The following is a 23,249-nucleotide window of genomic DNA, read 5'->3' on the forward strand; positions in this document are numbered from 1 at the left end:
TTCTACTTTATGTCTCACTGCATGAATAAATAGGCACCAGAGACCTTACTTGTCACATCCCAGGTAACATCTTAGACACACTCTTTTGAGTGATCTGGTATTGTACAACACATGCAGGTAAGTAGCTTAAATCTCCAGGAGTTAGATGGGTGGCATTTTGGGGGGAGACCAGGCTCGGGCCACAAATGAGGGCACATTGCACCTTCACCAAATCCATGGCTACCTTGTCAATCTAAAGAACTGAGAAAGGGCAGGTAGATATTTTACACCTTGAAGATTTGTTTTCTGGTAATGTCAAAATTAAATATAAATAAATAAAGAAGGAAGTAAGAGAGACAGAAAAGAAAGAGAATGATAGACAAGGAGAGATCGTGTCGGGGGAGGGGAGAGGAGCTGCCCCGCTAGGGCACTAAACTTTGGATTCATTCTCCAGGTTAGCCACATCACCATTCCTTTCCGTTTGCTCTTCGAGGTTCTTTTCTTCCTCTTCAGTCTCCAATTCTGCATGTTGGTTGAGTTTGCTGGACACAGACCAACTCAGGGGCAGCTCTGCCCTGCTGGCTAACTCGGCCAGCTCTTTGGCACTAAGGGACGGGGTGCTGGTCTCATAGGTCTCATGGAAGCTGTTGTAGTCAACTTCATAGAACCCGTCCTCCAGCGTCAGGACAGGTGTGAACCGGTAACCCCACAGGATCTCACTGGTGATGTAGGAACTCCGAGCTTGGCATGTCATCCCTGTGGAGAGGAGAATGGAGGCTTTAGTATATATGCGAGTGTGGGCTTTCCATAGCCAAGGAGACTCAGTGAACCGGGAAGGGCTACTGCATGCAGCCGTTCAGAATGACCTGCGTACCATGACACAACTAAGGAGGTGTCATTCATGTTGTAGATACCTGCTAATGTGGCATGGAGATTCTAGACCTCCCAGTGGAGTCCTGGGCAGCAATGAGAGAGTCCTGGCTCACAACAAGCCACACGTGCCTGCACGGCCACGCACACACAGAGGAGAGCAAGTGTACCCATGCACACAGGTGCGTATGGCTACACCTTGTCTACTCTTTGCACCAGGAGTACCCTAAAGTCACAACTGTGGCTTCCCACTGCTTTTAGAGGCTTAGCATGAATCCTAATGGGACTTGAAGGCTTCGGCCACACACTTGGAATGAAATTTGACTTGTGGCACTACACTTCGGTTGCCTTTAAGCTGGAGGCCATGGACCAGTGTTAGATTCCCACCTGCCGTGACACACAGGCCACACTGTGGCCCCCAAATGAGGTAGAAGGGATATCCACCTGAGTTTGCGCTTTCCTCAGGCTCAGTGGGCATAGTTGCCCGTATCGTGTCATGATATACTACCTTAAAGCTCTTCTTCCTTCTTAAAGATGAGAAGACGTTTTCTAATTTGCACAAAAATACCATGTGAACTACTGGCAGCCCCAGAGTGAGGAGTAGCTTTCTTTTAGATGTGAAATAGCAGAATGGGGGAAATTCCGTCCATCTCCTTAGAACAGAAAACTAGGCAACAGGCCTGGTATAAGATATGGGAAATGACAATCGTGAATTTTTTTTTCCTGAGGCCAAAGAGCTCTCTTATAAAAAATCTCAGAAAGTGAAAGCATTCATTTAGTTAGTAATTCAGGGCTCACTTCTCCATTAGGCAAGTAGGCACACTGTCTAGGGCCTATAATACTTTTAGGGGCCCGTGAAAATGTTTTAATTTCTTTTAAAATCAGAAAAATAAACTTTTAGCTAGAAGAAAATGTTAACATATTCATCTTTATATCAACACAGTTATAAAATATAATTAAAAACATTTTTTTAATGGAGCAAGGGGCCCACAAAGGTAAGACTACTAGGGACTCCAAAAAGTCACACTATCACCCAGGAAAGCAGTAGACCAGCCAGTCAGTATGTCATCTGTTAAAACGACCAGTAATATATATTAGCAGCTGCTTTGTGCTGAATGCAGGTGGGATAGAGAGAAGAGGATACACGTGGGTGTTTATGCAGAAGGGTTCAGAGAAACAAGATGTCCCTGAAGCATTTGCTCCTTGTGTCCAGAGGGAGCAGCTTGGGTACCAGGGATTTAAGTGCTTGACTCAACAGCAGCTGTCAGAGCCTGAGCCAGCAGCAGCCCATACACCAGCCCTGTGTTATCTCTCAGTGTCAAACCTGCCCTTCCTCAATATTTCCCTGGCTGACCCACAAAAACCCCACTTTATGCCTCTAAAACGAGTATTGCAGGTGTTGGAAAGACAGATGAACACTGACTTGATTTTCTTTCTCAAACGATGTTTTTCCTCTGAGTTATTTTCTTTATTTGTGCTTGGGAGTAGTGAGGAAAGACAGGTGATGGCAGGGATTTGTGGGCTCAGAATGTGATGCAAATATAAGTCAAGGGGAAAAGATGGTAAAATATTTTTTTCCATAAAGGAAGTACATGTTTATTGTGAAGTGACTAGAAAATGGAGAAGGCGGTGATAACAGTTGGAGAAAACAGTAAACTAAAAAAACCAAAAAGAAAATCTGGGGAAAGATGTCCACAGGGGGCTTTGAAAAGCTCCAACATATTCTGGAGAATCTAGAAGACCACATGGATGCATGTGTAGAGCTGTGCACAAGCCCCCTAAACCTGGGAAGGCCCTGAGCTCTCACCTCTGGTTGACCTGTGGCTCTGTGCAAGCAGGAAGGGAAGGGTAAGGCAGAGTTGCAAAGTGCCTAGCTGAGCGATGAAGACATGTCCCACCACGCACACAGCCCCTTGACAAAGACTGGGAGATTTATTGGTTATAGGCTTTTAAGAACATCTTTGTCTAATTGTTAGCTGATAATTAAGTTAACTGAGCAGAGACTTTGGTGGCCAGACACATGAAGAGTACACACCTTACAAAATTAACTCAGGAAAGTCACTAAAAAACAAAAAACAACAAAAATCCTGGAGAGGAGGGATAATATGATTTTCAGGGTTGGCACATTATAGTATTTAAAATGCCAGTTTTCAACAACATTTTATGACACATGCAAAGAAACAGGAAAGTATGGCGCATGCCCAGGAAGAAAGGCAGTCTATAAAAGCAGTCCTTGAGGAAGCTCAGACATTGGAATCACTAGACAAAGACTTTAAATTCGCTATTTTAAATTATTCAAAGACCTAAAGGAAGTCATGTTTAAAGAACTAAAGGAAGTTAGAAAAACGAGGGCTCATTTAATAGAGAACATCAATAAGAAAAACAAATTATATACAAAAAATCAATTATAAATTCTGAACTGCAAAGAACAATAAATGAAAGAAAAATTCACTATAACGACTTAGTAGATTTGAGCTGTAAGAAGAAAAAATTAGTGAGCTTAAAGACAGTTCAATTGAGGTTATTGAGGAACAGAAAGAAAAAAGACTGGAGAAAAATGAACATAGCCCTCAGAAATCAGTGGGACACCCTCAAGTATGCCAACATATGCATAATGTGAGTCCCAGACAGAGAGTATAAAGAGAAAGGAGCAGGAGTATTTGAAGACGCGATGGCAGAAACTGCTTAAATTTAATGAAAACACATTATACATCCAAAAAGCTTAACAAACTCCAAGTAAGATGAACTCATTACATACAAATGATCCTGAATAATCTTCAATAAATAATAGGAGTTTATTTATCATCAGAAACCATGGAAGCAAAATTATCCTCCACAAATGAAAGAGATATGAAGACATTCCATGAACGAAAATGGAGAGACTTTGTGGCCAGCAGACCTGCACTATAAGAAATAATAAAGGGAGTCCTTCAGGCTGAAATGAAAGGGCACTAGAGAGTAATTCAAATCCACTCGAAGAAATTAAGAACATTGGTAAAGGTAACTATAGGTAAAAATAAATGTTTTTCTCCAGCATAATTTTATGGTTATTTCATGTTTATGGCAATTATACCGTTCTATTATACGGTTATACCATGCTCTATTTAATCAGCAAAACAAAGTGATTCAAAAGTATGTAGTGGGGCTATTTGTTGAGGGAAATGTTAATAATATTGACCTGGTTTGTGGAAATTGTCCTAAGTATACTCTCAGGGGCTGAATTGTGTTTCCCCTGACCCAAATCTGTATGTTGAAGTCCTAACCTCCAGTATTTCAGAATGTGATATATTTTGAGACGGGATCTTTAAAGAGGTAATTAAGTTAAAATGAGGTCACATGGGTGGGTCCTAATCCAATATGACTGGAGTCCTTATAAGAAGAGGAAATTAGGACACAGAGACATACACTGAGGAAGGGCCATGTGAGGGCACAGGGAGGAGATGGCCATCCACAAGCCAAGGAGAGAGGCCCCAGAAGAAACCAGCCCTGCTGACACCTTGTTCTTAGACTTCCAGCATTCACAACTGGGAGAAAATAAATTTCCGATGTTTAAGCCACCCAATCTATGGTGCTTCGTTATGGCAACAAACTAATACAATATACTTACTGAGTTCCATAGGGATAATAAAATACCTTTCCATGGTGCCATTTTTAAGAGGAGCATTTAATTTATGTAATAAAAATAGGCAAGATTTAAATAAATGCTCATGGTTGCTTTTCCAATTTTTATTCATTTTTTTGGTATCTGAATTCATTTCAAAAGGGATAAAGAGAGAATGTTGGCTGGGTGTGGTGGCTCATGTCTGTAATCCTAGCACTCAGGGAGGCTGAAGTAGGAGGATAGCTTGAGGTCAGGAGCTCGAGACCAGCCTCAGCAATAGTGAGACCCTCCATCTCTACTAAAAATAGAAAGAAACTAGCTGGACAACTAAAATGGAAAAAAAAATTAGCCGGGCGTGGTGGCACATGCCTGTAGTCCCAGCTACTCGGGAGGCTGAGGCAGGAGGATCGCTTGAGCCCAGGAGTTTGAGGTTGCTGTGTGCTAGGCTGATGCCACAGCACTCTAGCCCAGGTGACAGAGCAAGACTCTGTCTCAAAAAAAGAAAAAAAAAAGAATGTTAATGTGTCTGTCAGTAAAATATTAAAAAGTATTCCTAGGATAAATTGGTAATTTTCATTTCTTCAGAAAGATTCCTGGCTTTCATATTTAAAGACCTTGGTCCCAGATCGGTCTTTAAAAATGTGATGTTTTACTGAATTTGAAAAGGTAACAAAATGAAACCAATTGAGTTAGCATCGTAAAAAAGGCAGAGCTACTGGGATGGTATCAGTGTGTATGTATGTGGTATTCACTATCCATATCAGAAATATCATCAGAAAGTCCCCCAGAAGTAGGTTTTTTTGGTGAGTAAAGTACTCTCTGGAAAAAGAGATGCTTTGTTTGGTGAGGAGCAAAAGGTGGAAAATTTGATCCTGATCTCCAAGTTGTGGGCACACTCTATTCTCTGGGCGTGCTGGCTGCCTTATCTTTTGTTTTGTTTTGTCCTTATTTATTTGACACATAGAAGTTGTGTAGATTTATGGTGTACAATCTGACGTTGTGAAATATGTGTACATTGTGAAAAGGCTAAATCAAGCTAATGAACATATCCATTACCTCACGTATAAGTGTGAGGTGATTTATAAATCTACTCACAGCAATTTCAGATGTATGACATTTTGTTACTATGGCAGTTACCTTTAGCTTTTATATTGTTATGCCAGAGTTTACCCTGTTTGTTGTATCTTGAATGCCCTTCCCCCAGTGGAATTCTGCACATCTTTCTTTTTTCATTTTTTATTTCAAAACTTTAAGGGGGTACAAATGTTTTAGTATATATGCGTTGCTTTTGCAATGCAAACTGCTCTCCCAGCTGCAGCGGGCAGGGGAGGGGAGAGGGAAGATTAGAATCAGAATGGAAGAGAGCCAGCTCTCCGGCTTCTTGGGTCACCCTGCTTGGAGGGGAACCCCGTCGGGAATGTCCAAGCTCTGGGATGGCACAAGTTCTCCCCACCATTCCGTGGCTGCCACAGTGCTTGGGCTCGTAGGGGTGGAAATGCTTCCAAGTAACTTGGTAGCCCACTGGTCACCGAAGGTACGTGGGAAGGAGAAGGGATCCCCCGTACCCCTTCACGGGGCTCTGAGCCTCTCTGGGTTTGATCCTTGCCAATATCTTTTCTTCCTTTTTCCTCTTCCTTTTCTACTTCACGGTTTTCAGGCATGAAGTCCCAGGCAGGTACTTCTTCCTCTGCCCTACACCTGAGCTGTGTCCTTGTTCCCCTCTCCTTTGTCTGAAACCCTTCCTTCCCTCCGGGACCATCCAGTGAGCGATGTCTCTAGTCAGCCGTCTTGCCTTGAATTCCCCTGCTCATCTTCGAAGAGCTAACTAATTTACGGTCTCCTTTCTGAAGCACTCTGTGACCAGCCAGTCTCTCATTGGAACTGTGGAGCCCAGGGCCACCTGACACTTCAGTGACCTCCTGTCACAGTGCTCATCGCAGCATTTTGCAGTTAGCTGCATGTGTCTGTTTTCCTGTTGAATTGTGAATGCCTTGAGCATCTATTTGTCTCGTTCATTTCCATATCCCAGAGCACTTAGCACAGTGCTTCAACGCGGGAGGTTCCCAAGAATACTTACTGTTAAATAGAAACAGTAGACTTAGGGAACCATACACAAACAGCTTAATATTGTTCACTGGCAATGTCCGATATGTACTATTAAATAAAAAGATGGCTTATGAATCACTAGGAAAGAAAGTGGGAGATTTCTGCTTCCAGCATTATGTCAGACTATTAATACACATGAAAGACACTCAGCTAAAACACGAGATGCTGGAAAATTACAAAATCCATGATTTTAATCAAACCTGAGTTCAATGAAAAGCAAGGGACAGGACTTCGGGTCCTGGTGAAGGCGGAATAAATGTAGCTGTTCCCTCCCCCTGAGCACAGCTCAGGCCTCTGGACAGAGTATTATACAAACGCAACTCCGGAAAGTTCGTCATAGCAGGAAGATTGGGGAAGGGAAACCAAACTTGAAGAATGACTTGTTTGGGGATAGATTTCTTTCTTTGTTTCCTTTTCTCTTTTATGTTCTGGCTTCAACCTGAGCGTGGCCCCAGTGCAGAGCTGTAGCAGGCGCCAACAAGAAAATCTCTGACAGCAACCCTGTCGGGGCCGGGACAGGTGCCGCCGTGAGTCAGAGAGTGGGAGCGGGATCCCCATTAATTGGGTGTGTCGCCCCCACCCCAGCCTGGAGTGGGGCCCCTGTTGTCACTGCTCTGCGGTCAGGCAGTGGCACAGGCACTGAAAACCCTGGGAAAAAAATCTTTCTGGCCCAAGCACTGGGAGGAGGAGTGTCCATGGCCCAAAAAGTTTGTGGCTGCCATTTTTCTCTCTTTGCACTCACTGTTTTACTCTGAGAGTGGCCCCACTTGTGTGAAACCATGCAGAGTGTGGGTGGTTCAAATGCTGAGACAAATCTTATCTTCAGAGAAGAAGGCTGGGAAGAGGAGACCTGGGAGCTGAAAGCAGGGGAACCCACAGAGGAGAGAACTGAAAGGGGATCCCCAGATTCTGTGTATGAATTGATATAGTCCGAGCTTTGCATGCACAGGACAGAAAGCAGTAAGAAAAGATGAACTTAAACAATTACCACATGTTTTGTAGTAAGCAATCACACTTCTAAACAATGTCAGTCAAAGAAGAAACCATGATGGAAATTCATTAATACTGAGGACTGAATGATATTGAAATACTAAATATCAAAATTATGTGATATAAAGCAGGGGTCCCCAAACTTTTTGGCAACAGGGACCAGTTTCATGTAAGACAATTTTTTCACAGGCTTGGGGGTGGAAGGGGATGGTTTTGGGATGATTCAAGTGCATTACGTTTATTGTGCACTTTATTTCTATTATTATTACATTGTAATATATAATGAAATAATTATACAGGTCACCATAATGCAGAATCAGTGGGAGCCCCGAGCTTGTTTTCCTGCAATTAATACCGCCACTAATCTGACAGGAGGCGGAGCTTAAGCAGTGATGCGAGCGATGGGGCGTGGCTGTAAATACAGATGAAGCTTTGCTCACCCACCTCCTGCTGTGCTTCCTGGTTCCCAACAGGTCATGAACCGGTACTGGTCCACAGCCCAGGGGTTGGGGACAGCAGATATACAGAAAGTAAAAAAAATTTATAGGCCTAAATGCTTATATTAGAAAAGAAGAAAGTCTTAAAATTAATGTGCAGAATATCCAACTTCTTAAGAAATTAGAACATGAACATCAGATTAATCCATGGGAAATAGGTAATAAATATGAATGTAAAAACTGATAAAATAGAAAACAGATTTGTTAAAAAAGAGAAAGGCTGGTTTTTTGAAAAGTCTAATAAAATAGAAAATCTCTGATCAGATTGGTCAAGTAGCAAATACAGAAGGCAAAAGTAAACGGCACTGGGAGCCCAAAGGGTGATACAACTACAGAAACAGCAGAGATTAAAACCAACAAAGGATATTATTATAACTCACTTTAACAATGTAGATGAAATGGGCAATTTTCTAAAATCATATAACTCAGTGAAACTTATTTAAGAAAATAAATAAAAAGCTAAGTCTTATAACCAATTTTGAAATTGAGCCAATGATTAGAAATTTCCCATAAAGAAATTACAAAGCCCAAACAATTTTAAAGATGAGTTAAATGAAATATTCTAGGAAGAGATCATGAGAGTTTTTGTAAGTTCTGGGCTCAGAAGGTCTGAAAATCTGGAGTGCTGACGTCCGAGGGCAGGCGAGGAGGAATGCCCAGCTCTAGAAAAGAGGGCGAATTCGCCTTTTCTCTGACTTTTGTTCTATATGGGGCCCTCCGTGGATTGGATGGGCCCACCCACATCGGTGAGGGTGGATCTTCTTTATTCAGATTACTGATTCGAATATGAATCTGTTCTGGAAACACCGCAGGGACCCATCCAGAAATAATGTCTTACTGGCTCCTCAAGTATTCCTTAACTCAGTCAAATCACACAGCATATAAGGAGGCTGCTTGATTTCCGTAGTGTTGTCTGGCCTAAGTTATTTCTCCAAAAGTGTGTGTGTATATGTGTGTATCTTAAAAATAATTTCATTTCACAATTTATCCACTGAGACCTTCTCTGTTTGGATCCCTAGTTGTTCTGAGAGTTTGACCTGCAGAAAGTGCATGGGGACAGCCTGTCTTTTGGTGGCCACGTCACTCCTTGAGGAGCAGTTAAGGCCTGGAGGGGAGGGAGCGCGTGTTGTCAGTGGTGACTGCAAGGCCCACCCCACCTAGGAGCCAGGAAAACAACCAAGGCACAGCTAGGGAGTCTGTAACAGGCACTGAGCAAACACAGGCTGGCCCTGCAACACAGGGATTTAACAGGCAAAGCCTATTTTTAGATTCAGTGACAAATTAGGATGGCAGAAGTTCGCGTGTAGAATACAAATATGCTGAAAGCCACCCTCAGGAGAGAGCCCCTGGGCAAACCAGAGTTGGCATCAGTAGGTAGATAATACATCAAAGTGGCCTGAGGAATGAGACTTCAACAAAATAAAATGGATATAAACCACTTTCGAATGTAAAATGAGTCTACATTGCCAACATTCAAGAACAAAGAAAGAACTGGCTGTCGGCCAGAGGTGGGGAACCTGCTGCCTTAAGGCCACATGTGGCCTTCTAGGTCCTTAAGTGTGGCCTTTTGATTGAATCCAAATTTTACGGAACAAATCCTTTTATTTTTATTAGTGCATTTTTGTTTGTCTTTTGTATTTTCATTTTATTTTTAAAGTGAATGGATTTAAAATATCAAAGCATAAAATAAGTTTCAATGAAATAATCCTCCCAGATTGACTGGCACAGCTAGAACATTAGTAAGCCATAAGGGCTAAACTGATGGCTGCCACGCGCATGATTTAGTTCTAACTTTCCCCACTTGACCGGCGCCACTACTACATGAGGCTGGTTGGCGAGAGTTTATGGGGGTCAAGTACAACAGTCTGTTATCAGCTTTTGACAATGGTGCGCTGTGTTTCTGTTGGAAATGGAATTTGTAAATGGTTGCACAGCTGGACAGTATTTTTCAATTCTGTCTGCTTAACAGCTCATCATGTCAAAGAAGACCAGGAGAACACTGAAGGAAGAAAACGGATTTTTAAATGACGATTGGGAATTGTAATGTTATCTTGTTCCTGCTAAAGATAAGATGATTTGCTTGCTTTGGGATCCTGCGATATCAACAGTAAAGAAATTCAGTGGTCATCAGCATTATAACACTCATAAGGACCACAAATATTTTAAATTAGAGGAAGAGGTGTGAAAGTTTGTATTGCAGAGATTAAAAGATGAAAAGCAAAAGCAAAGACAATTCTTTCAAGCAGCAATAAGACCTGGAAATAATGCCACTGAAGCAACATATAAAGTAGCTTATATACTTGGGGGAAGAAGGGAAGCCATTCAGTGAGGTAGAATTTGTGAAAGAATGCATTGTCAAAGTGTAGGATGCTTAGACCCTGATAATGTTTCAAAGTACAAACAGCTGCCTCTTCCAAGCAGAACCATAACTGATTGGAAGCACAAATTAGCCTTCAATTTAACAGAAAAACTTCATGTAATACTTCAAAAGGAAAATATATATTATTGAATCGCTTTGGGTGAATCAACTGATACTACTGACTCAGTGCAGGCTTTATACTTCATTGGGTCATAACAGAAGATTTTCTTTGCTATGAAGAGTTACTTGCTTTGGACACTCTTGCAAACGGAACACAGGGAATAGATGTCTTCAAAAACTTCCCAGATAAATGTCGTGAAGTTGGACTGAATTTGGTAAATTTAGTGAGTGTATGTACAGAGACAGTGCATCTTCCATGACAGGAAACCATGAAGGGTTTATTGCCCAGACAAAAAATGTATTCACAGATCCATATACTCTCATTTGTTTTCATTGTGTCTTGCATCAGCAAAATCTCTGTGCTAAAGCAGCTACTATTTTAAGTGACACTTTGCAACAAGTTATAAGCATGGTTAACCATATTTGTGCAAGTGCAACACGGCATCATCAGTTTCATAACATGCTAAAGTTGAACCATGAGGTATTCAGTGTGGATTTGTCCTATCATTCTAAAGTGCATTGACTATCACAGGGACAGGTGTTAACCAAAATTTTATCTCTGCGAGAACAGATAGTTAAATTATATGAAGAACAGAATCTGCAATGCAAATTATTGAAACAAGATTTCTATAGGAAAGTCGTATTTCTGTGTGATATCATGTCAAATCAAGATGACTCGAACATTTCTTTGCAAGATAAAACTAAGTCTATATATGATATGTGGCAAAAATCCAAGCATTTTGAAAAAGCTATCTTTTTTCAAAACACTTCTTCAAAAGAAAATTTCAGATAAACATTTTCCCTAGTTAGCAAAGCTCATCGATGAGCAGGATGATATGTGTGAATCATTTGAAGAATAGGCAGCTGTTATAGACCTATTAATTGGAGAATACAATGAAAGGCTCATTGACTCTGAGAATCATGACATTTCACTCAAATTAGCATTTCAGCCTCACCTAGTCGATGTGACCAAGGTACCTAAAGAACTACTGACGGAATTGATTGAGCTCCTAGTAGATGACATTTTTAAGTCATTCTTTGAATTTAGACAGATCCAATTGAAATATGGAAAAATGCAGTAGAATACTCACACCTTTGGCAACATGCCCGAAAAATGCTTTCTTGCTTTTCAACCACTTATTGCTGCAAATCTACATTCTCCTACCTAACCCAAATCAAGATATACTTAAGGTCATAAATGACCGATACCCATCTGGAGGATCAACTGACACTGTGGACCTCTATGCTGCAACAAATATTCAAATGCTTTCCAACAAAAAGTAGATATAACAAAGTCATTAAAAGTTTAGTTAACTTTAAAATTAAGTTAAATTTTTTGAAAATTAATTAAATTAAAGGAAGATTAATTAAATTTTTTGAAATTATTAAGTACATAGTAGTTATATTTTTACAAAATAATGTACTTTTTTAAAATTTCAGCATATTATAGAGGTACAGATGTTTAGGTTACGTATGTTGCCCTTGCTCCCCCTTCCCCCCAAGTCCGAGTTTCAAATATGTCCATCCTTCGGGTGGTGCGCATTGCACTCTTTGTGTATGCATATACCCGTCCCCAATAATGTACATTTTTAAATATATCTAAATGAAGTTTCTTGAATGTGGCCTTATTTGATTACAGCTAAATTAATGCGGCCTCCGACATGAAAAGTTTCCCCAACCTTATCGTAGGCACTTTGCTGTTTTATTTCAAGTACCAGGAAACATAATTTGATATTTCCTTTTCCTTTACCTCTGTGCCCATTCTCAATAAGAACTGGCTGAATTAGCACAGTAATAAACTGTTGTGCACTTATAAGTCTTAGCATTGGGTTGCCCTCTGTGTAGGAGAATAATGTTGGTGATTTACCAAGCCCAGTGTCAAAAAGAAGCAGGATAGTATAATTTTCTAGCATGGTATAAAAATGATTGTAAATCAGTAAGTTCTTCCAACTGTTGATTATTTAAATAACAATGAGCCCTGCCTTACTCTCAGGTTAAAACATCCTTCAATAAACAGTTATGTTTCTTCTTTTACTCAAATAACGGAGGGCCAGTGAGTTTTATCTCCAGCTATACAAAAAACATTGAAATGTGCATTCTTTTAATGTCTTAAAAAAGGCATTCTGCGTGTGTACTCCTAATTCTACTCTCACCAAATTAATTGACAAATTTATAAATTAAGTATTGAGTTAAGTAATAAATGTTATTTATTGTTTATTGTGTGTCACACACTGGGTGCTTTATGTGAATCAGCCATCTAATAACCCCTGCAACAGACCTCTCGGAAGGATGCTGTTATGATCTCTATTTTTACATGTGAGCAAACTGAGGCGGAGAAAGGGTAAGGCACTTTCCTGAGTCACGCGGTGTTATGGATTGGATAGCATGCCTCCCAAATTCATATGTTGAAATCCTGACTTCCAGCATGACTATATTTGGAGATTGGGTCTTAGAGAGGTAATTTAGGTTAAATGAGGTCATAAGGACCAGTGTCTGGTGTCTTTATAAGAAGGAGAAGGCACCAGAGCGTGTGTGCACTCCCTCTCCATATGCGCGCAGAGAAGAGGCCATGCGGGGATGCAGTGAGAAGGCCGCCGTCTGCTCACCAAGCAGAGAGCCCTCACCAGAAACCAATCTTGCCGCTGACACCTTAATCTTGGACTTCTACCTCCAGAACTGGGGGAAAATAAATTTCTGTTGTTAAGACACCCTGTCTGGTATTTTGTTATGGCAGTTTGGGCAGACTAGCAGGCACAGTAAGAGTGGAAAGAGGATTCATATTTAGGAAGTCTGGCTCCAGAGTCTATGCTCTTAACCACCACACTATAATTTCTGTTTTTGAAGACAGAGGCCATGTGTTAATTTTGATCTTCTAACCCCAGTAGTGCTTTACACCTGAGGGTGGATGACATTCACAAAATAAAATGGAGTGTGAATGCATTATTGTAGCCAAAGGGATGCTGCCAACCAACACCTGCCCAGCATTTGTCTTACCCAAGTTGCTCCTTCCTTCTACCTACCAGTTTTTCCCCACTAGCTTTCCTTCTAAGTCTGCCCATGTTTACCTCGTCTTCCACACCAGTGCTGTTTATTCTCTACCAAATCTGGGGTACCGGCTATCATCTTTAGGAAATTGCTTGGAGGCACCAAGCATCCTTCATTTATTTTTGAAGAGATCATGAGATAGCCTCAAATCAAATCTCAAACTATAGGATTCTTCTTCAATTTATCCCATTCTATATTTGTGTCTCTCTTCTCTAGCAGCGAAAACCTGAGTTCCTAATAATCTATACATTTATCATTGGCTGTATCCTAAAAAAACACACAAAACAGTTTTGGAATTGCTATACCAATAATTCTACTGAGAAATCGCTTATGCAAGACTCAAGCTTCAAAGCTGACGACCAGATATTCTTCCAGTTGAAACAAGAAAAGCCACGTGACCTTACTGAGCCTGGAAAGCCCATCGTAATGTACCAGTAGGTAGTGGACCAATCAAAGACTGCCCAATGCACTTGAGAGCCAGTCAGAAAGCTTCCCTGCTTCCAAAAATTCCACCTAATAGAACACTAACCAATCAAAGGCTGTCTCAAGACTTCTTCCTTTTACTCTATAAAACCCATCCTCCTTTCCAAGTCCTTTCAGTTTCTTCTACTGGGAGGAAAGTGATGGTAGGAGACTTCCTTATATGATTCAAATAAACAGCCTTTTGACAATTCTGCAGGTGCTCTCTGTCCTTTTCACACTTATCAACTGAAAACCTACAAGGTAACATTGCAAATTTCTTTGCAGTTCTTTTTAAACCTAGAACATTCCCACTGAGGTTGTACAATCAAAAATTGTACAAATTGTCTTCAAAAATTACCTGAGCTCATTCTTTTTAAAATGTGGTTATGTTATCATCATATAACTAGCTAGGTTCATTTGTTTCTATTTGTATTTCCTTTTATGATTTGCTTTTGTCATTTTTTTTTGTTGTTTTAAAATTTGTAAACCATTTAAATGGTTCAAAAATATAGTTGGTGTAAAGAGATAAATTCAGAACAATGTCATCTCATCCCTCCTATATGTGGCCATTTTCATCAATTTCTGCCTTATCCTCCTGTGTTTCCTTTTATACAAAGAAGCAAAGTAGACATATACACATACAAGTTCTTATTTCTCAATCTTTGCTCACAGAGGGAATGTTTCGGACAAGAAACTGAATAATGGTTTCCTTCTGCTAACGTAATATGAAATCACTTAACGTGCTCATTTTCTTTTATAGAAAACAGGCTCCTCAATGACGTAGTGGGGCCAGGCTGTGGAAGTTGGAGGCAGATGGGCCTGGGTTTGAATCCCGACTGCACGGAGTGGCAGCAGGACCTGGGGCAGGCTACTTAATCTCTCTCATTTCCTCCTCCGTCATAATGGGGAAATGAATGACCAGATTAGAGGTGTTAGACGCTTCACATGTGAAAATACTCAATATAGTATTCTGCCTGAGGACGTCACTAGTGGTTCTCTTAATTCCCTTCCTTTCCTTGGTCAAGTGTGAAAGCAACAGCAGACCTTTCTTGTAGAATTAGCAGCATTGATCAATAGCTTTTATCCCTCACATCAAATGTTTTGTTATTTGTTGATTCTTTCAAATAAAATAAAAACCCAACAGGGAAAGATCTGGTGATGCCACGCGTTGGCTCCCTATTGATGTCAGGGTTTACTTTACGCATAGTTGTTCTTTGAACATTTCAAAATACTCTTTGGTGCTTGATATTTGAAGAGTCTCTCTTCTCTTCAATGCTACTCATTATTCTGCATTTTTCAGGCAGTGGTTCTTAACTTTTTAAAGTCAAAGACCCTTTTGGGAATCTAATGAAACTCATAGATCCTCTTCTCTTAAAATATGCAGGCGTATAAAAGTTTGCAAATGGTTAAGTGCTCATGGACTCACTAAAAGCCCAAGGAATCCCAGGTTCAAACAAAACAAAACAAAACAAAACAAAACAGCAAAGATAAAAGAATAAAATAACTCTCCTTTAGGGGAAAGAGTGTGTATGCATGTAAAGGGGAGGAGGTTTAAGGAAAAATAGGGAAGAATAGGAAGAGAGAATTTATTTAAACTGCAACTGGGTTATAGGACCCTCAAGTGCTTTGACAGTATCTGGTGCTCATCTCGACAGAATCTTTCTCACTAAATTGTAATTGTCAATATTTGTGTGTATCTTTCTCAAGTCTGGGGATGGGGGTTCCTGTGGGTGGGAGCTCTCTCTTGGCCATCTCCTCATACAGTGTTTGAAGTACGTCCAATAACTATTTGTTAGTGGCTAAATGAATTAAAGGACCCAAGTGGTAATAATTCGTTTATTTGTTCATCATATATTTATTAAGAACCTATTAAGTGCAGGCACTTTGATGGGTTCTAGGGGTAGAATGGTGACTTGGTCCTTGGGTTCATTGGATTTATAGTCTACTGAAAATAAAATAAACATCCAAATAAATGTAAAATTACAACTGTGTAAATGTAAAATTATAACAAATGCAATGAGGAAAAGTTAGATTCTTCTATAAGACCACATTTGGTCAGGTGTGAAAATGTTAGTGAAAATGTCCCTGAGAATGTGACGTTTGAGCTAAGATTTGAAGGATGAACGAGGGGATGTATGGGGTAGGGGTAAGTTCACTATGAGCAGAGGGAAAGGCGTTTGCAGAGGACAGGTCTGTTGTAGTAGGGTTCCTAAGGTGTTCAAGACACTGAAAGAAGACTAGTGTGTTTGGGGTATGGGTGAAGGGAGATTGGTACCAAATAAAAACATTGCTCTGGCTGCAGAGGGGAAATGGAGGAGGGCAAAGCAAGCAGATGTGGGGAAAATACATAGGAAGCTACTTCAATAGTATAAAGAAGAAATTATAGTTTTGGGACTAGAACAGAAACAGTGGAGATGGGGAGACTGAATTGAACTCAGGACATATTTAGGAGGCCAAATGGACAGACCTCTGCAATGAATTATTCATGAGGGTGAGTTAGAGGGAAGAGCCAAGAATGATGCCCAGGTTTCTGGCTTGGGCAACAGGATACATGGTGGTGCCACTGGGAATCCTGGGTTCAGGAAGACTCTATGTTTGGTCTGGGTCATGTTAATTTTATTGTGACTTTAAGACATGCAAGAACATTGAATAGGCTATTGGAATAACCAAGTCTCAAACCCACAGAAGAGGTCTTTGTTAGTCATATGTATTGGGATATCAGCGACCTACAGATGAGAACGGAAGCCTGGGAAGGGAAGAGATTGTCTAGGGAAGGGTGCAATGAGAAGGGAAGGCTGAGGAGGGGACTAAGCCTTGTGAAGACTTAACATCCGATGGGCAGGAGGAGGAGGATGAACCTGCTCAGGATGTTGAGAAAGAGTGGTGAGAGAGAGGAGGAAATCCAGGAGAATGAAGGGTGCAGAAGCAAGTGAGGAGGATGCTTTGAGAAGGGCAAGTGGGCCAGGTGTGGTGGCTCACACCTGTAATCCTAGCTCTCTAGGAGGCCAAGGTGGGAAGATAGCTTGAGGTCAGGAGTTCAAGACCAGCCTGAGCAAAAGCGGGCCCCATATCTACCAAAAATAGAAAAAAATAACCAGAAATGGAGGTGTATGCCTGTAGTCTTAGCTACTCGGGAGGCTCAGGCAGGAGGATTGTTTGAGCTCATGAGTTTGAGGCTGCAGTGAGCTACAAAGATGTCACTGCACTCTACCCATGGAAACAGAATGAGACTCTGCCCCCCAAAGAAAGACAACAACAAAAACAAAAAAACAAAAACAAGAAGGGCAAGTGGCTATCCATATGCAGAAGAATGAAACTAGACCCTTATCTCTTGCTATATACAAAAATCAAATCCAAATGAATTAAAGACTTAAATCTAAGACCTGAAACTATGAAACTTCTAAAAGAAAACATTGGGGAAACACTTCAGGACATTGGTCTGGGCCAGGACTTCTTGAGCAATACCCTCAAAGTACAGGCAACCAAAGCAAAATTGGACAAATGGGATCACATCAAGCTGAAACGCTTCTGTACAGCAAAGGAAACAATCAACAAAGTGAAGAGACAACTCACAGAACTGGAGAAAATATTTGCCAACTACCCATCCGACAAGGGATTAGTAACGAGAATATATAAGGAGCTCCAACAACTCAATAGGAAAAAATAAAATAATCTGACTAAAAAATGGACAAAAGATCCGAATAGACATTTCTCAAAAGAAGACATATTAATAAAAATGGCCAATAGGTATATGAAGAAGGGCAAGTGGTTACCAGTGTCAAGAACTGACAAGAGACAAAACTGCCCCAGACTGAAAAGCAGACGTTGAATTCAGACTCGGTGGTCACAGTCAACTCAGTGAGAGCCGAGGGGTAAAGAGGGAGCCAGTGAAGTGGTTTGAGAAGCGCGTCTGGAGTGAGGAAATGGGGAGAGTTAGTATAGAAAAGATTTTCAACGATCTGACCATGAAGATGAGGGAAGAAAGCCATAGTTAGCAAGGGAAAGGGATCGAGTGAGTTTTTAAAGCTGTGAGACACCCGACCATGTTTAAACACTGACAAGAAAGGCTTTGGCCGAGTGGGTGTGGCTCGGTCTTCAGGCGGGAGAAGAGGGGATCAGCCACAGCTCTGGAGAGACGGGTGAGGCTGGGGGGAGAAGGAGCCGCCCCTCCTCTGTCCTCACAGAGCGAAGGACACCACCACAGGTACTGGTATAGGTAGAAGCGTGACACGGTGGCAAAGACTTGAGGGAATTTCTTTCTGTAAGTCTCCTTTTTCTTGTGAAGTAGGAGGCGAGGGGGAGAAGATTTGAAATTTTCTGTGGACAGAGGTGATTTGATCAGAGAAACAAAGAAGGATTTAGACAGGTGGGTAATTGGGAATTTGTAGTGAATATTTGTTGGTTACATACCCCGCATCCATTCCCTTTCCCTCTTCCTCATATACCAGGTTTTATCAGCTGCCCCTACCACAGCCCATCAACTTTGAGGCCCCACTTGCCTTAAGCTTACTGACACATTCCACCTCCTTGGCCACCCCCTCTGGGGTGCTCGACTGCCCTACCTGACACCCATCCTCACCTCACCTGGCTGACTTTTAGCCCTTCCTCAGGGATGAGGTCGCCTCCCCCAGGAGGCCTTTCCTGACATCCGCACCCCCTCACTGAGTCAGGTCTCCCTGTCATACACATCTGTCTGCCTGTCCCCTTGCTGGCTCTGACTGCATTTGTGATTCTTTATGGAATGCCTGTATTCTCCGATAGAACACAAACACGGGACGACAGGGACTGCATCTGCCTTGTGTTTCTGGAACTGTGCCCAGAGTGGACATTACAGAGTCTAACCAGCATTTCTTACGCTGATAACCCTTACAAGGACACAAAGCCAGTTGCAGAGATACGGTAGTGCCTCCACCCATGAGAAAAATATGGCAAGTAAGAGGCTGTTTATGAGGCAGGTTAAAACAAGGGGCCCAGAGTTTGCAAGTTTAAGGGCCATGAGATCCACGCCGGGCTGAGTGAGCCTGCCCGGAAAGGCTTCTGGAGAAGAAAGAATGCATTTAGCCAGGTCCTGAAGGTTGGGCAGGGGACGGATAGGTGGAGGGGCCAGAAAGGCCCTGCAGGTGAGCAGAACCAATGTGTGTTTTGGAGTCTCCATCTGTTGGTTGCAAACACACTCTGGACTAAGGTGAAATCATTTAGAACTGGGCACTTTAAACAAAAAAGCTAAATTTGGCTTCCTGTGGAACTGTTGGTCCTCTGTGACTTAGGTCCCTAGACCACACTGTGCCACCACTTTGCATCTGGGCAGTTATCTGCAATGGAGAAAGTGAATAGGACCCACTGGAGGCAGGCAGGTTACCAAGAGAAGGAACTTTCACTGATTCGCATTTGATAAAGCCATTAACACCTATTAAAACAACTTTTAATTCCCCAAGCTGAGATTTGTCTCTGCCATATAAAATGCCTGTGTCCAATGCTTGATTTAGTAACTGGGCAATTTACTTGTTGGAAGGGAACAGAATGTGCAAGCCTCTCCTGCTGATATTATTTTAGGTCTATGAATCTGTCTGGCATTTCAGAAGCACAGAGAAACCGGAGAACATTAACTAAAAATCAAGCATAGCTTAGGCTGGCCTCGCCATAGTTCACTTTCATTGCCCTTTCATAATTGTTTACCTTTTCATTAATTTTTGCCCCTCAGGAGCTACTTTTGTTTCAGGGTATTGTGAGGGTAACAAACACAGTTTGAAGAGTGATAAAATTCCCCAGTTCTCTGAGGACCAGTTTGTACTCTGCCTCCTTAATAGCCTGTGAAAAGGAAATGCCTCCAGCATGTTTTAAATTCTTCTTAAAGTTAATGGCAAAACAATGGTCAAACTTCCTGCCCTCCCTCCTGACCTAGAAATCATATTCAGAAAGATTCAAAGGTTCCCTGGCACAGGGGGAGGAGGGCTGAGGGCAGAGGGAACAAGTGAGAGAACCATTGATTGCAAGAAAACAGATCTTTTCCTGTTGAAAAAGTAGGCTTTAAAGGATTTTTAACCAAAAGCAATAAATTTTTAAAAACAAATAAGACCCTTACCGAGTGACTCACAAATCCAGTGTCAGGACAGGAATATAACGGAGACATATTCATAAAAGTGACCACATCTTCTTATGGATCGTCTAATAAATGCCATCTTAAACTGAAATATTGGGCACATTTTGGGAAATGTAGTTTGCAGCCTGCATGTTTGTAAAGGTCTCTGGCCCTTGGTGACAGTGAACTGGTGGCGTCACGTACAGTAAGTTAGCTTTTGTCCCAGAGGTTCCAGGTGCTCATAGACTGCCCTGGGACTGCAGTCAGGCCCCGAGGACACCGCTGTTCCTTTAGTGGCAGCTACTAGACTAGAGAACATCATGCGTACAGTCACTTAGCAGCCTTTTCTAGAGTTTCTTCACAAATCCGATCCCTTTTACTATCAGAAATGTCTCAAGATGTTCAGGAGTCTAGCAATAGCATACAGACATTCTTGCGATATGCTGGAGGTTCCTTGTTCTTCAACTAACAGTGAATAGTTAATAAAATCGGGGAAAATCCACTGATGACACTATTAAGGAACTTGCACCCTTTCTTCGCACTTGGAATCTTTCCTGACTTGTGGAAAATTTAGTTTGGTTTATAGTGTGTGAGACAGACTTCTGGATTAGTACATCCTCGTAAACGTATGCGTAATACTATTAGAAATGACAGCTTCCTTTAGTCTAAATCCACTTTTGAAGTATTGATTTAAAGTGAATATATCAAGAATCTCTACATTCCTCATTCCAAACCATTTATGGTGAAAAATGCAACCCAGGAGAGTTTAATGTTTCAGATATGGGTTTTTGATATTTAATGAGAATCAAACCTTTCCAGGAGAATAAACCCCCACCACACTTTACCCATTGGCTCCCAAATCACCACCAGGTGTCCAAGTTCTGTCCTCACTGTTAAATTCTAGTCTTAACGGGAGTATCTAATCAATTTTTATTCACACCTCTAGCTTTTCATTATCCTGGGGTGATATGATATTCTTGTAGCTTCATCATTTATTTGGCTCTGACTTTTAAAGACAAGGAGGAACGGAATAACAACACTGTGTTCCTCTCTGGGCTAATCTCTGTCATCTCAACTCACTGTTCCCCCTGGGAGGAGGCTGGCATGTTCCAGCTCCGGCAGCCAGTGTGCCGGGAGATGGTCAACAGAGTTCCTGAGAGCAGGAACAGCAGGTACCAGGATGCCAGCTCACAGCGTGTCTTCTGCTAATTTAGTTTCAACAGCAGCACCTCCAGCAGTGGACTAGACTGTGTTTATGGATCAGATCGGAGGGGGAGGGATGGAGCCCTTTCATCTGTCCTAGTTCGAGGAAGAAAAGTCACATATTAAACGAAATAATACACGATTATCTAGCCCATTGCAGAGCAGGTAGCATGTTCTAATGACATCTTTCTTAAGCACAGACTATTATTATTGTCCTTACTATAACTTGAAGGATCTAGTTCAGTTCTTACTTTTTAGCTCATTTCTTTGGATCCCATGAGTTTTTTGGTCTTTCTAAGAGTGTCCCATTAGATGCAAAGAGCTGGCCAAGGGATGTGTGTGTGAGTAGGTCTGGGAGAGCAGTATTTCATGTCTTTCAGAAACAGCTTGGTTCTGGGTTCCTGTATTAACCATACCTTTTATTTTCTGTACTCTGATCCCATGACACTGGGGCCTCGCTGACCCAGTTGATGGAGACAGCCAAAAACTGTTTGAATGCAAACCAGCCCATTCCGAGCCCATGCCCCAGCCGTCACTCCAGGCCACTAGCCACTCGCCCCCATGCCCCCAGGGTCAGACACCACATAGCTGGGTACAGTCCGTGCTCCAGAGCCTGCGGAAACTATTGCAACTAGCCAATGCTAAGTCTGCTCGCCCAGGCTCAGCTGCTCCTCCCCACGGAAGCCAAAATAAAGCTCTTGCCCACAGTTTCGTGTCCTGACCGACCCTGGTGCTTCCCGCGTGACCCCATGGCATGGCGTGCCCCCTTCTCTTGGGAACTGTGAGTAGGAAACGATTTTTTCACTGGCAGTCGTCTCCTGATCTGTTGGTCTTGCTGTACCTCAAGTTTTTAATGAATATTTTAAACCAGTTAATACCTCAGCAGAGCTTGGTGGCGATCGGGGCAGAGTCCACCGCTTGGTTTATGCTGATACAGTGTGGGGAAATAACGCTACCAACACTGTGTTTCCTGAGCCTCCAACTGGGACCAGCACAATGTGTCGTATGTCGTGCACAGTATCTATGACTGTTTTGAGGCCGCAGGATGCCCTCCCAGCCTGGGTTAGCCAGGAGTGAGCTGGGCTGCCGCTACAAACCACAGGCCCTCATCAGAGCGGACGTCAGGCTGGAGTGGAGCTCGTGGGGGCGGCATCTCTGAGCACTCAGGGTTCAAGGCTGGGGAGGAGTCTACAGGGGAGAGGCTGTGCCCCTGAGTGCAGAGGCTGCAATTACTGAGGCCAGGCAGCTCTGTCTGCAGAGCGTGGGGCCATGGACGGGGAGGATGTCTTGCAAGCAGCGGGGCTTCTCACTCAGACCTCCATGAGTGGTCACCTGCTGGCTGGTCTCTTAGAAGTCTCCTCAAAGGGGTGACGGGGGAAGGTGCCAGTGGCACATATGAGCATCAGCATTTTACTTGCTAACCCTGGAGAACTGGTTCAGGGTCTCTGTGGGATGTCGTCTTGCTAAATATTTAGATTGGGGGACAAAAACCAGAATAGGTTATTTCCTTTTCTGCATAATTTAATTTCAATCATAGCCTTTTCTCCTAACCAATCTGTCCACAGGTGTGAGTTTAAAAATGACTTCTTTTGGAATAGAAGATCTCGATTTTATTGTGTGGATGTCCCTCAACACAGGGATAAAAATCAACTTTCTTCCCTTTTTTCGGCCTCTTCTCAGAGTTGGTCATTTGTCCGGTCACATCACACTGAATTCATTACTTTGGGTTCTTAAAGTTTTCTTTTCTTTTTAAACTATAAATATTTAAGTCAGATCACCTACAGAAAGTAAGTTTATAAATCACTGTGCTTCTCCCTTCCCTCTTCTTTCCCATATCTTTAATTTTTTCAAGCTAACCGTGACCTGTTGTGGAAGAGGCTTGAGAAGTTTTGACCCAAGGAATCTTAGCATTTAGAGTATTTAGAGTTCTAGAAGGAT

The 23,249-nt window shown here is 42.0% G+C and overlaps 1 protein-coding gene across 2 annotated transcripts in view; it reads right to left on the reverse strand.

Moving 5' to 3' along the window:
* KCNJ6 (potassium channel, inwardly rectifying subfamily J, member 6) overlaps positions 1-23,249 on the reverse strand; it is a 269,851-nt gene that overhangs the window by 2,517 nt on the left and 244,085 nt on the right. Inside the window, exon 3 of one of the 2 annotated variants that reach the window (XM_012640089.1) lies at positions 384-735. The exons of the other annotated variant lie outside the window; for it this stretch is intronic. Within the exon in view, the coding sequence (XP_012495543.1) occupies positions 410-735 (326 nt within the window). The 3' untranslated portion in view covers positions 384-409. Of the gene's footprint in view, positions 1-383; positions 736-23,249 lie in introns of those variants that run through there. 2 annotated transcript variants of the gene reach the window in all.

The sequence above is a fragment of the Propithecus coquereli genome, unplaced genomic scaffold (assembly GCF_000956105.1).
Source record: "Propithecus coquereli isolate 6110/MARCELLA unplaced genomic scaffold, Pcoq_1.0 Scaffold148, whole genome shotgun sequence".
NCBI classification, from domain to species: Eukaryota; Metazoa; Chordata; class Mammalia; order Primates; family Indriidae; genus Propithecus; species Propithecus coquereli.